Source organism: Cajanus cajan, chromosome 2 (genome assembly GCF_000230855.2).
Source record: "Cajanus cajan strain Asha chromosome 2, NIPB_CcT2T_4, whole genome shotgun sequence".
NCBI lineage: Eukaryota > Viridiplantae > Streptophyta > Magnoliopsida > Fabales > Fabaceae > Cajanus > Cajanus cajan.
Genome location: NC_138518.1, coordinates 51,327,771 through 51,342,712, shown reverse-complemented (window position 1 = coordinate 51,342,712; position 14,942 = coordinate 51,327,771). Strand labels below are relative to the sequence as shown.

General features: G+C 25.3%; 1 protein-coding gene across 1 annotated transcript; it reads right to left on the bottom strand.

Moving 5' to 3' along the window:
• Positions 1–5,330: 5,330 nt before the first annotated feature.
• On the bottom strand, positions 5,331–7,267 carry LOC145955297 (uncharacterized). Its single transcript, XM_083069973.1, has 2 exons — positions 6,222–7,267; positions 5,331–6,124 (listed from the first exon to the last, which is right to left on the bottom strand). The coding sequence occupies exons 1-2, from the start codon at positions 6,547–6,549 to the stop codon at positions 5,565–5,567; spliced, it is 888 nt and encodes a 295-aa protein (XP_082926099.1). The 5' UTR covers positions 6,550–7,267; the 3' UTR covers positions 5,331–5,564.
• Between the last annotated feature and the right edge of the window lie 7,675 nt (positions 7,268–14,942).

The following is a 14,942-nucleotide window of genomic DNA, read 5'->3' as shown; positions in this document are numbered from 1 at the left end:
TCGTGCCCCTCTTTTTCTCCATCTCTCTCGAGTTTCTCTTTTTCTCTTTGATCTCCCTCTCTCGTTTGAGCTTTCTCATTTGAGTTAATCATCTGTACATTGTCAGTGTAATGTTTTTTTATACTGACAATCAATTATATCTTTTAATTGTGCCATGTCACTATAAACACATTTACTTTTAACAGTGACATGGCACAATTAAAAGATATAATTGGTTGTCAGTGTAAAAAAACTTTACACTGACAGTGTATAGGTGATTTAACTCTTCTCATTTTGCTTGCTTGATTCATGGTTTGTTTCTTTCTAATTTGTTTATACATTTTTTATTTCTTTCATACCTAGAGGTTTTTTTATGTGCATTTTATTTTTAGTTTAACTTAGATTTGTCCCTATATTTTTTTATCTCAAGTTTGTCTTTATATTTCATACCTAGGGTTCTCTATATTTTATTTGGTTTCTAATATAGTATTTTTTGTGTTCATCTATTTGGTAATTTAATTTCCAGTTGTATGGATTTGTCTTTAAGTCATTGTTCTGAAGTGGCATTTGATTTGTTGTTTTTGATAATTTAAACTTTGGTTTGCAACAACTTTGGTTTGTAGTGTTCTGATTGCAATGATATAAAATGGCTATTAATTGTGTTGAATGGAAGAAAAAGGGAATAGAATTTCAGTAGTGCAGTAATTTGTACTCTGAATCAATATGATCCGAAAAAGTGTTTCCTTGTGAGAAAAGAAGTGCGTTAGCTAGTTAAGTGAGGAAAAGAAAAAAAAATTGATGTCATCTTGGATCATTGTTAATTAAACATTTTTGATATCTTAATTATTAAATACTACTTTTCGATTTTCACTTTTTACTACTAGATTACTAAAAATCATGTAGTTAAAAACATGATGACTTATGACAATGTAAGGCATGTATACCTTGTTCCCAACATTGAATATTTAAGTTTTAAAGTTGTGTCATTATTGAATTTCTTTGCCAATGAATTTTTAAGTTTACGATACTGAAAGCTACAATGCAGTTTTTAAGGTCTTTTGTGAGGTTGGTAATCTGGCTGAGTTGATACAGCTTCCAAATAGATTAACATGTAAGTATGTGATCCATGGATTGCAAAAAGCTATGGAGCTTGATGATGATGCGATGTTGGGCCACAATATGTTTAAAGTCTAACACTGTCCCAATATTAGAATTATATCCAAATTCTCTCCTACTCAATTACTCAATTACATAGCTACAATTACATAGCTACAATTTCCAATGAAAAATGGATGCTCCGAATAATTTTTACCAATCCAACAAGTTTTGGCGGATATTGATTGAATAGCAAACATGATATTCAATACAAACATGTGGTCTTATGTTTTTCATTATATTAAAACACAAACTAAAAGTAATCATTATTTTTAGGATTGTATTTTGTTCACATGTGGTGAAATGAATGATTTGTGCTTTAATTTTATCATACATTGAAGATCATAATGTACCAAAAAATAATACATTTTATATTAACAAGCTAAATTATCTTAAAGACATATAACATTGATTAAATAATATTACATAAATAAAAGGATACTTAACTTTAATTATTGTTATAATTTACATTAAATTCTTTAATTAGTCGAGCATAATTTGTTTGATTATGTTATTTAACTCTACAATGTTCACAATGTTGCTTACATCATGATTATGTCCAATTTATTTTATTGCATATACAAGTAGAATTTAGATATCCTCACGCAACTTTGACTAATCAAGAATAATATGAGATTCATGACTAGGTCATATATTGACATCATTATCGATTAAATACAATTGTCTCAAATACATCTGTATTATATATTGATTTGAATAAATTAGATCAACATAATTATACGAATTGACATGTACATAAGCACCAACAATTATGACATACGAACAAGGATATCAATATACTTGAAGAGTATTGTATTCGCAGTTTGATCATGAAGTATTATTATCCAAATTCATCAACCTCATTAAGTTAATGGATTAAATATTTCTTTAACCTTAAACCTTGTAACTTTAAAATTAAATTTATGTACATCATGAGAAGTTTTTTTTTTTATTTTTAAACTTACTCCGATAAAAAAGTCTAATTTAACTATCATTCTTGTATGATTTTCTTTACTCAATTATTGCATTAACTGATGTAAAAAAAGTGACATCTTTATATCAATTATTTCCATAACAAATACATACTATTGGTTATAGTATCAATTATAGAACAAGCATAAAAATGACTATCTTTATTCGCTACATCTACATTTTTTCAAATATCGTATGTCATGTCATTATAGTTTGTTGATATATATGTTTTCAAGTCATTTTACTTGAGTTAAAACATGACACAAAATCAAAGACGAAAAAAAATAAAATATATATATATATATATATATATATATATATATATATATATAAAGAAAAGTCGAAAACTTTAAGAAAAACTGTTTCTAAGTTAGTAAATTAAAAATTAAAATAATTTCATTTTCAAAACATTAAAAAAGACTTCAAATTAAAATAAAAAAAACATATGTTGCGTTAGTAATTAACCTAATACCTTTGTACTTTTTACTTTTCGAATATTTTCTATATAGTAAAATATTATTTAAACATATAAGTTAATATTTATGTCATATTATTTATAATTATTTTCATTTTTATTTATACCCGAAATTAAAAAATATGCTAAGAAATTAAAGCGAATATTTTTTCATCGTTTTATATTATGATTGCATAATATTTTCCTTCTTTTAAAATTATGCTTTATTAATTGACCGTTTGGTCTTGTATTGGGTTGGTAACCTAATACCTTACGTGTTTTTAACTTCTTATAATACTTTCTTGGCTTTTTGACCAAAGCAGGGCTGCATGGAAAGTTATTTACGTAAATGGGGCTGTTTAGAAATTATTTACGCCTTTAGGGCTGTTTACAACGGTGTCGCTATGGGCCATAGCGACACCACTGCCACGTGGCATTTTTTAAACTCCAGAGAAGCCATGAGAGCCATATTGAGGAAGTTGGTCCAGCCTATAGCGACACTAGTAGCTACAATGAAGTCGCTGTAGCCCACAGCGACTCATATTCGAAATTTAAAAAAAACTTAAATCCAAAAAATATAATTTATTTAAAAAGAAAATTTATAAAATAGTTATTAAAATTTATATGATAATGTAAAAATAAAAAAACTTACAAAAAAAATATACTACATAATTTAAAATATTAAAACGTAAAATACAGTTGGTGTCACTATGGGCTATAGCGCCACTATGTCGCTATAGCCCATAGCGACACTATTATATATATATAAAAAAATATATTTATATTAAATAAAGAAAATAATAGAAAAATAAGTTTATAAAAAATAGTATAATTTATATGATAATATATAAATATAGTAATGTTTTTAAAAAAATAAGATAATAATTTAAAATAAAAAAAAATAAAAACAGAAAAAAAATAAAAACACTGGTGTCGCTATGGGCTATAGCGACACTGTGTCGCTATAGCCCACAGCGACACTATTATATACAGAAAAAATAAATATATTTATATTAAAAAAAGAAAATAATGGAAAAATAAGTTTATAAAATAGTATAATTTATATGATAATATATAAATATAGAAATGTTTTAAAAAAAAATAAGATAATAATTAAAAAAAAAAAAAAAAGAAACAGTGGTGTCGCTATGGGCTATAGCACCACTGTGTCGCTATAGCCCACAGCGACACTGATGGTGGTGGTTGAGGCCATTTATTACAGTGGCCACGTGTCAATTTACTGTCTGAGAAACCAATGGGTAATTGACACGTGGCCTGGCACAGTAAAAAAAAAAATTCCTATATATGAAGATTTACCCAGCTGGTCCCCCCCCCCTCCGCGTGAAGAAGTTTTTCAGGTGCTGGTCCCCCCCTTCAAATTTTTTTTTTTCTTTTTTTGTTGAATTTCGTTTAAATTTTGTTTTTTAAATATTGTTTAACTTATATATATTATAATTAATATTTCAGGTTAAATTGTATTATTTGGATTTCTGCAGAGTTCCAGAAATATCAAGTATTTGAGGTATTTTTTATTTTATCAGTTTTGTAATTTAATTAAATATATTGATTTTTATAATTATTATAGTTTATTTAGTTATATTTGTCTGTAATTTATGTTTAATTTAAAAATAATGATATTTGTATTTATTTTATTTAGTTAAATTTCTGTGTAATTTAATTTAAATTTGTTATGAAATTATTGTGTGTAATTTGAGGTAGTTATATTTGTCTGTAATTGTTATTATTTTAAAAATAATATTTGAAATTTAAATTCAATTATTTTAATTCTGTTAAATTTATATTTATTTAGGAAAGAATTTAATTTAAATTTTGTTAAATTTGATTGTGAGTAATTTAATTAGTTATAATTCTGTGTAATTGTTTGTTATTTAAAAAATAATGATATTTAAAATATAAATTGATTTATTTTAATTCTGAATAATTTATATTTATTTAGAAAATAATTTAATTTAAATAATTTATTAAATTTAATTCTGTGTAATTTTATTTGTTATTTTTCTGTGTAGTTTATTTTAAAATTAAAAGATAATGATTTTTAAAATATAAATTGATTTATTTTAAATCTGTTTAAATAATATTTATTCAGAAAATAATTTAATTTAATTTGTTATTAAATATAATTATGTGTAATTTGATTAGTTATAATTTTCTGTAATTTATTTATATTTTAAAAATCATTATATTTAAAATTTGATTTATTTATTTTAATTCTGTTGAATTGATATTTATTTAGAAAATATTTTAATTATATTTTTTTATTAAATATAATTCTGTGTAAATTTAATTAGTTATATTTCTGTGTAATTTATTTTAATTTTAAAAATAATGATATTTAAAATATAAATTAATTTATTTTAAATATGTTTAAATAATATTTATTTAAAAAATAATTTAATTTAATTTGTTATTAAATTTAATTAAGTGTAATTTGGTTTATTTGTATTTTATATAATGTATGAAATAATTAGTTGTTAAATTTTGTTATAGATGGCATCATCTTCTACATCTATGCGTGTGAGTTGTGGACCCGTTGAGGATGATTTATTGTCATTGCAATCCATACATGTTTCACAACATGTTTGGAATAGAGAAGAAGATAGGAGATTATTAGCAAGACGTGCTGCTCCAACACGCAATGGAATTGACGGAATTCCACATCAAATAGTTCCGTTATTAGACCAGGCTGGATTTGGATGGATTGCTCGGTTGAGTTATATCAAAGTGAGCCCTGGTTTATTAACTGCTTTGGTAGAACGATGGAGACCAGAAACACACACATTTCACATGCCATTTGGAGAATGCACAGTTACTCTCCAAGATGTTGGTATGATTGTTGGTCTTCCAGTTGACGGTCAAGCACTGTTAAGTCGAGGCAGTGCTAATATATTTGAATCAGGTACTAAAATAACTATACTTTAAGTTTTTTTTTGTTATAGTAATTGTGTTTTATAATATTAAAAATCGGTAAATAATTTATTTTGTTTTATGCAGCTCGTGATTTTTTAGGTGTTATTCCACCTGAGTCAGAAATGAAAGCTCGTGATTTGTTTGTAACATGTAACCGCAAATGAGACAAGAACCACGACCATGCAAGTAATGTTTCTCCTTCAACCACAGCAAATGCAAGAGGAAGAACGTTGTTATTACCATCTTGTGTTGTAGCAATCAACAATGTACCTCGATACTTGCCATACAGATGAGTGCCATCAATTTGTATCAACGGTTTACAAAAATTAAAGGCATCACAACACGGCTTGAATGTCCAAAATAATCTGTGAAATTGACGGTAACCACGATGACAACGATTACCAACAAAAAACTCATCATGACACAGATCATAAAATGACCCTGGAGCAATTTCTTTCATGTATTGCAGCCATCGAGGTAAATAAGCATACGATTCTTCCCAATCTCCAAAAACGTTAACAATTGCTTTTTGTTTCGCCATCCAAGCCTTTCTATAAGATATTTTGAACCCAGTTTGAGATGTTATTCTCTCTTGGATAAGGCTAATCTTTATTGATGGATCTTGGTTAACCATTCCTACATATTAAATATTAGTAAACACTAACATATTAAATATTAGTAAACACAAACATAAATTATTATTAATATAAACTATAAACTTTGCAGAACTTACCTTGTATAAATGTTGCAATTAACTCAGAATCTAACTTAGCATGATCTTGCGACAAAGACATGTTCAAACACGTATGACGTCCACCCCACTGAGTCACTTTCCAGTTATCAGATCTCTTTGACTCAATGGCTCTCATGTACCATCCACATCCATCATGTGCATTTGGACATCTAACAACCCATTTAGTCTTTTTCGACTCAACCACATAAAAACTTTGATGCATTCTCATTGCATTTTGCTTGATTGCATTTTTAACTGCATCTTTATTTTCAAACTCCAACCCCACATATAAATCTTGCCCAATTGACCAAGTACTACGGACATCCATCCCTGGAATATCTTCTTCATCGGGATGATTCCAATTTATGTTACTGTAGTGGGATAAATTACCCCAAAATTGACTTCCACCTATTTTAATAATAATGAATTTAGTAAGTTCAATAAAATAAAATTCAACAATTTACTTTAAACAAATAACAAATTATTGACAAATTTATTTTTCAAATGATACCTTCAGTAGATGGATACATTGAAATTGGTTCAACCATTGGACTATTAACAAGAACATCCGGCTGCACCTCATCATCAGATGGTTCACAATTATCAATTTCAGCTTCATTGGATTCATCAATGCTTTCATATGATGATGAAACATGATAGTCTTCATCTTCTTCGTCATCTTCATCTTCATCTCTTGTGATCAAAGGTGATCGTTCAATTGACAAATTTTCTAATGAAAAAGTAGAAGATTCTTGCATACCTCTTTCAGCATATAATTCCATTATTGGCATCACATTCTGGCTTTGAAATGCTTCTATCATGCATTGTACATCATCATCGTCACTCAATTCCAATGAAGAATATATGTTGTTATCACCTTGTGAAACTAAAAATCTGTAGCTTACAGATAATATCACTTGATTTGAGTTAAGACTAAATTTGTTATGAATCCTTCTCTTTAATATATCCAAAGTGATACCTCGTTTAATATACATTCCTTTTCTTGGTCCATCAAATGTTACACCATCAGCACCTTCATACATCTTTCCAGTATAAATATAAGCAATCATTTGATCCATAATATCTACAACAAAAAAATTTAATTAGTGTAAATATCTATAATTTATATTTAAACAAAAATAAAATTATACTCACCGAATCAGAAAGAAACGTAACTGGCTCAGAGTCTTAAATCAGACCAAAACGTAATTGATAAATATATATATGACTTCAACTGTGAAAAGAACGTAGCTGGGCGGGGGTATATGTACTGATAATGTCGCTATGGCCCATAGCGACACTGTGTCGCTATGGCCCATAGCGACACCATAAAAAAAAATTAAAGGAAAAAATATACATAGAAAAATAAAGAAATTACACAAAAATTAATTTTACAATTACAAATTATTATTCAACTGCTAATATAAAATAAACAAATTGTAAAATAAAATAAGTAAATAATTTAAAAAAAAAATACAAATTAAATGGTGTCGCTGTGGCCTATAGCGACACAGTGTCGCTATAGGCCATAGCGCCACCTAAAAACATTAAAATAAAGGAAAAAAATATATATACACAAACCTAATTACAGAAAAATTAAGTTTACAATTACAATATTATTTAACTGCTAATATAAAATAAACAAATGGTAAAATAAAATAAGTAAATAATTTAAAAAAAAAAACAGATTAAATGGTGTCGCTGTGGCCTATAGCGACACAGTGTCGCTATAGGCCATAGCGCCACTTAAAAAAATTAAATAATAAAGGAAAAAAAATATATACACAACCCTAATTACAGAAAAATTAATTTTACAATTACAATATTATTTAACTGCTAATATAAAATAAACAAATGGTAAAATAAAATAAGTAAATAATTTAAAAAAAAAAACAGATTAAATGGTGTCGCTGTGGCCTATAGCGACACAGTGTCGCTATAGGCCATAGCGCCACTTAAAAAAATTAAATAATAAAGGAAAAAAAAATATATACACAACCCTAATTACAGAAAAATTAATTTTACAATTACAATATTATTTAACTGCTAATATAAAATAAACAAATGGTAAAATAAAATAAGTAAATAATTTTAAAAAAAAAACAGATTCAATGGTGTCGCTGTGGCCTATAGCGACACGGTGTCGCTATAGGCCATAGCGCCACTTAAAAAATAAATAAATGCATTATTTTATGATTACGTTTTTAAATAAATATTTTTTATTTTTATAAATATATAAGTTCACTTCATTATTTTTAAATTTAGAAATTATTTTACTTTATTTTGTTTTTTTTCTTAAATGGTGTCGCTATGGGCTACACCATTTTTAATGGCGCACGAACTGTGTCGCCTCAGCCCATAGCGACACTGTTTTGGCTCATTCGAGCCCACCCCACACCAAAAAAAAAAAAACCACGTGGCATTGGTGTCGCTATGGCCCATAGCGACACCGTTGTAAACAGCCCTAAAGGCGTAAATAGTTTTCAAACAGCACTATTTACGTAAATAACTTCCCATACAACCCTACTTTGGTCAAAAAACCTACTTTCTTTACAATTTGGTTTTCATGTTGGTGACCTAATACTTTTTTTTCCTTGCTCTTCGGTTTGTTTTCGTCACAATTCTGCTTTGTTAATTGACCGTTTGGTTTATTCCAAAACCACAGGCAGCAAATCGAATTGCTTCTTGACCTTTCAGAAACATCTAAATGTTTGTTAATTTTGTATGTTTTTAAAATTATTTTACTATAAATTTTTAGAATAGTAGATTATGAGTCAAAGTCAATCTTATAAATATGATTTGTAATGTAAAAATTATCTCTCAGTTATGTACTTTTAAGGTAATTAAGTGATATTTGAGTTTTTCTTAATATACCTATCACATCCAAGATTATTAAGTTTGATATATGGATAAATGATGAATGATTATTTTTAATGATTTATGATAGGCAAGTCATGGATTTTTCCCTATCCATCTCCTCACATCCAACCTATTGGACTTGATGCATATATTATTGGTGAGTGACCTTTTTAGAATAGATCAATATAGTTTTGCTATCATCTTATAATAGTGAGTTATGTGTCTAACTCAACCCTACAAAATCAATTTGTAAGATGAGAGTTTTCCTCACTTTTATACTCTTTAATTAGTTGATAACTTGAATTTTTTTCAATACACTTTCACACGTCCAATGCTATTGAACTTAATACAAGAATAAACTGAGTGACCATTTTTAATGATTTAGAATAGATGGTACATGAGTTTTTTTTTTTCAATATGAATAAAATTGATTCTAAGAGAAGTATTTAAAACAATGATTCTAGAAATATTATATATATATATATATATATATATATATATATATATATATGGCTTAAATATGATTTTAGTTTCAACAAAATTAGCAAGTTTTAGTTTTGGCCCCTATAATTTTTTATTTTTGTTTTTCATCATCTAAAATTTAGAAATATTATTTTTAGTTCTTATTATTATGTAATTAACTAATTATTCTTTAACTACTTATTTATTTATTGAAAGATTAAGTGACTATGTCCATATTAGATGTTACCTACAATTGTTAATGATATCATGTTAATGTGTGCTATTTCTAAAAACATTTATAAGTCCTTAAAAATAAATATTATTTATCTATCTTAAAATCATTATTAGGAACTAAAATAATTATTTTAGATATTAGAGAGATGAAAGTTTTTAAAAAAATATATTAAAATAAACAAAACCAAAATTTACTCATTTTACAAGGACCTAAAATATTTCATATGGACTAAAATTAATGATTACAATTTTTAAAGAATAGAAAACAAAAAATTACAAGAACAAAATCAAAACTCACTCATTTATGTAAGTTAAAAATATTTAAGCATTTAGATTTTAAGAGTTACTTTATTTTGTTAATTGAACAAAGTTATATTAAGAAGACTAGTTGCATACAACTTACCATATTTGCATTAGCTAGGTCGGTCACCAGTTCAAAAGTAACATATTCAACGAAAATAACATCTTTTAATCATTAAGCAAGCTAAGTCAGAGACCTCTCCTAAAATGGTCACACCAGCTTGCTTAAGTGAACCACATGGGTGCTTTGAGTAAGCAAACTCAATAGATTCAACAAAGCAAGAACATGCATCATCAACTATGAACAATCTCAACTTCTCTCAAGATTTCAATCATACCAATTCAACATGTAACTTCAAAATCAACATACATACATACATACATATACATATATATATATATATATATATATATATATATATATATATATATAATATCCTAAACAACTCATTTTTCAAGAGAATCACCACATGCAACATAAAGAGATTAAGGATAATCAATTCTTCAAAATATTCAAAATAACAAAACCCAAGACATAAGGTTCCCACATCTCAATTCAACAACAAAGCCACGAATGGGCGAATCAATGCAATGATCAACACATATGTAGCACAACAAGGATCAATCTACAAATTTTCCTTACCTCGAATCTCCCATAAATGAGGAAAAGAAGGAAGAATGGTGAAGAATGGAACTCCGAGAGTTCTCGCCATACAACAACTTCGAACCTCTAATTCTCAATTTCCAAGCCCCAAATCTCAACTCTATTACCACACAATATATGCTCTAGAGAATGATCAAAGTGTTTCTATGAGGTCAGAAGGAAGAACATATGCTACTTTTACTTTAGAACCTATCTCTCTAAAATCTTTCTCTAAAATCTTGAAGAAATTAATTTATGAAATTCAAGTCTTTAGACAATCTTATATACATTCTCCTAAACTTAGTCAACTTTAATCTTAATACAAAACAACCCTCAAATCACTAAACTCATAAAAATTTCTAACCCTTAAAATTTAAAACATTAAAACAACACATCATCAATTATCAATTAAATAATATAATTAGACAAACATCATCAATTATCAATTAAATAATATAATTAGACAAACAACTATGTACAACAACACAATGTTCAAACTTCAATCTCAATCCAAATTTGAAATTAAATTTGATAACTTTTTAATTACAAGCCATATGTCATTCTGTCTATATTTGTTTCCTCCCTATAATAAATGGTTAATAATATAATAAAAATATTTAATATTTTATTATTATCGTAAACTGATAATTAATATAAAACAATTAATTTTACTAAAATGTCAAGTAAAATAGAATAAAATATGTTTTTTTATGTATGTAAAATCAGAATACTTTTAATGTTTTTAGAATTTTTTCTTTCATAAGAATGATTTCAGAATTTTTTGGACTCTTATTAATTTCAAATTATTATTTTTATTTTTTATTTTTTTTAAATTAAATTTTAGTTGTTTAAATTTTTTTTATCAATAACTAAAAATAATTCTATATCACAATATAAATTATTTATTATAAATTTAAAATTTAATTTATATGTTCGAAAATATTTACTAATGATAAATTTTAGTTATAATATAATTAAATATTTATTTATATAAATTTCAAATATATATAAAAATATTTATCTGATATATATTATATAAATTACAATATTAATTATATTATATTATAAATAATTAAGAGAAATTACTGTAGAATTATAAAAAATTGTGTCTTTATATATTTATTTTTGAAATAATTTTGAAAAAAATTATTATCAAATTTAGAGATTATAATGTCTAATATAAAAATAAAAATAAAAAAAATATTGTGAAAACATATCACGTTATAATAATTATAGAAAAGATACTACGTCGGAATTTAAGAAACTTCGTGAGAGTTTCTCTGGAATAATGGACACAACTGCCGTTCAAAATCCGCGGTTCATCGACCCCACCTATGCTAAAGGCAGTGCAATAATCGATGCTTTGCGTGTCAAAAACATTTCCAAGAATCACACCCAAATATATATATATATATATATATATATATATATATATATATATATATATATATATATATTTTTTTACAGCAACTAATTATATTTTTTAAATTATTTTATTTTATTTTTATTTAATTAAATAAATAAATGATATGACACTTTAAAAAAGATATGATTGGTTGTCAACGTAAAAATTATTTACAGTGACAGTATATAAGTGATTAACTCATATTCTTTGTAGTGTCTATTTTTTTTAAAGATAATTATATTTTTATATTTTATTTTATTAATTTATATTTAAAGATAAAATAATATATATATATAAATAATTTTTTCATTTAAAAATAAGAATTATTTACTTTTAAAAAAAACACTAATTTATTTAATATTTTCTACGGAAAACGAAGTGTTTTTTTTTAGTTATTTATAGAAATTATGAGAATGTATGAAAATCGTTTATCGTTTTGATATGACAAACAGAAAATTTCTATTTTCAAGACACAAAAAATAAAAAGTAAAAATATGTAACTTTTGGTTCAACGTCAAGGTGGAAAGAATCTAACGTCAATATTAATTAAGTATATGTTTGAAAATTTTATAATGCATAAAATAGGAACTAACAATTTGTTAATTTTTTATTGAGTAGAAATAAATTAAATATACTCTAAATTTTTTTATTATTAACATTCTATAAAAATAAAATAACGTCAACATATATTGTAAGAACACAATATGCAAAACATAAACATTTTTTTAATGAGTTTTAATTTTTAATTTTTATTTTATTACATATATTTATATAAGAAACAATTTTACTCGAATTTGATAAAATTATTTTACAAATAAAAAATTATATTTTTTTTTATTTTCAATTGATTAGAACCCACTTTTTAAGACAATTTTCTTTATGTTTATAATTTTTTTCTTCTTCTATACATTAACTAAATTTTATATATTTGAATATAATAAAAAAGAAATCCTTCTTACATTAGTAAATTTTTTTTCAAAAATACGCTTCAAAATCGGAAATAATCAGTGTTTTAAAAAAATCATATTAGCTCAATTTTAAGAATTAAATGACTAAAATAAATTTTTAAGCATAAAAATTTTAAAAAATTATATAGTAAGATAAATGATAAAAAAAAATATATTTTTTATTAATTATTATGTATATTTTCATAAGAGACACTTTTATTCAATTTCAATAAAACCATTGGAAATAACAAAATTAGTATTTCAAATATTTTTATTTCTTATTATATTACTATTATTTTAATTTATATATTTTACATAATAAATGTTTATTATATATAATTAAATTTTATAAGAAATTATATATGTAAATAAATGCTATATTTAAATATATAAGATATGTTTAAAATTTGTGTGAATAAATATTTTTAAACATATGAATTATATTTTTAATTTAGGATAAATAATATATTTATTTTAAAAATATTGTTAAACATATGAATTATGAATAATTTATTTTAAAAATATTATATTTTAATTCATAAATGGTATGATTAATAAAAATTAAATTTAATGAAAAGTTAAAAAAACTTCTCAAAAACTCTTCTATCAAAGTATAGTCCCTATAAAAAAGAAATTACGTATAATATATAAAAATTGATATTATCTATCATATTATATTTTTAAAAAAAATATTGTTAGATACTAAAGGTTTGCTTACACATAAAATAAATAAATAATTAATATAAAAAAGTCTAAAAGGTGTTTATATAATTTTTGAGTGTTTGATAATTATTATAACAACGTATGTTTTAGGGGTTTTAATTAATTATATGTTATATATAATTGTTATTTTATTGTAATTATTGTTATTTTAAAGCTCTAAGGTCGAGGGATCCTTCATAGTTAAATTGTTTATTAGGTGGTCTTAGTTAAAGTTAAGTTGATTCAATTTAAAGAATGCATATAAAGATTTTCTTAAGACATGAACTTCCTAAGTTCATATCCATAGGAAAGTTAAAGAAAAGTTAAAGAGATAGGTTCTGGAGTTAGAGAGATTTCATTCTTCTTTTGATTTCGCGAGAGCACTTTAAATCCTTCCCTTAGTTGAGAAGTGATGTTGGATTGAAGATTCAAGCTTGAGACTAAGAATTCATAGTCAAAGTTGTCGTATGATGGACTTTTAGAGAGCTTCGATCTTCACCATTCTTTCTTTCTTTTCTTGTTTTTGAGCAATCTGAGGTAAAGGAAGCTAGAAGTCAACTCTTGATGAATTTGTTTGTGCATGTTGCTTAAATTCACTTGATCAAATCAAATTGGGTGGCAAGGGGATTTGGAGTTTTAGTGTTCTTGATGAAAAATTGAGAAATTGATGATTTTCTTAAGGTATTATTGATGCATGTGTATTCTACTTTGATTTTTGAGTTATGTTATTAGAATTGGAAGGTTTTAGGGTTGCATGCATGAGTTATTACATAAGTTGAGAGGGTTCGGAGGTTGGATGGTGTTCATGGTTGTTGGGGATGTTCTTCATTAATGTTGAAAATTTTGAGTTTTAAGGTTGGACATGAGTTTTCATGCTCAATGTAGCTAAGGTTGAGTATGAGTTTCACGCTTAGAGTAAGAACTTGGTGGGTCTTTGAGAGAATGATGCTGAGCATGAGATTGATAGCCAATGTTTGTGTTGATATGGTAAGTCCAAAAATATCATTTGTGTTGATTGGTTCAGTAGGGTTAAGCCACTTAGACTACTCACTTGTGTTGTAGGAGATCTCATAATTGAAATGTGTGACGATGCATATAATTGTTGTGTTGTGCATATATTGTGTTGTTTAAACTATATTGTTCATGTGTGATGTGGGTCTATGATGAAA

What these genes read in the sequence shown, in the direction of transcription:
- LOC145955297 (XM_083069973.1), bottom strand. Translation starts at nt 6,549, where the DNA reads ATGGATGTCCGTAGTACTTGGTCAATTGGGCAAGATTTATATGTGGGG. An exon ending in AATTGCAACATTTATACAAG is followed by an intron (nt 6,125 to 6,221) that starts GTAAGTTCTGCA and finishes TTTAATATGTAG; the next exon opens with GAATGGTTAACCAAGATCCA.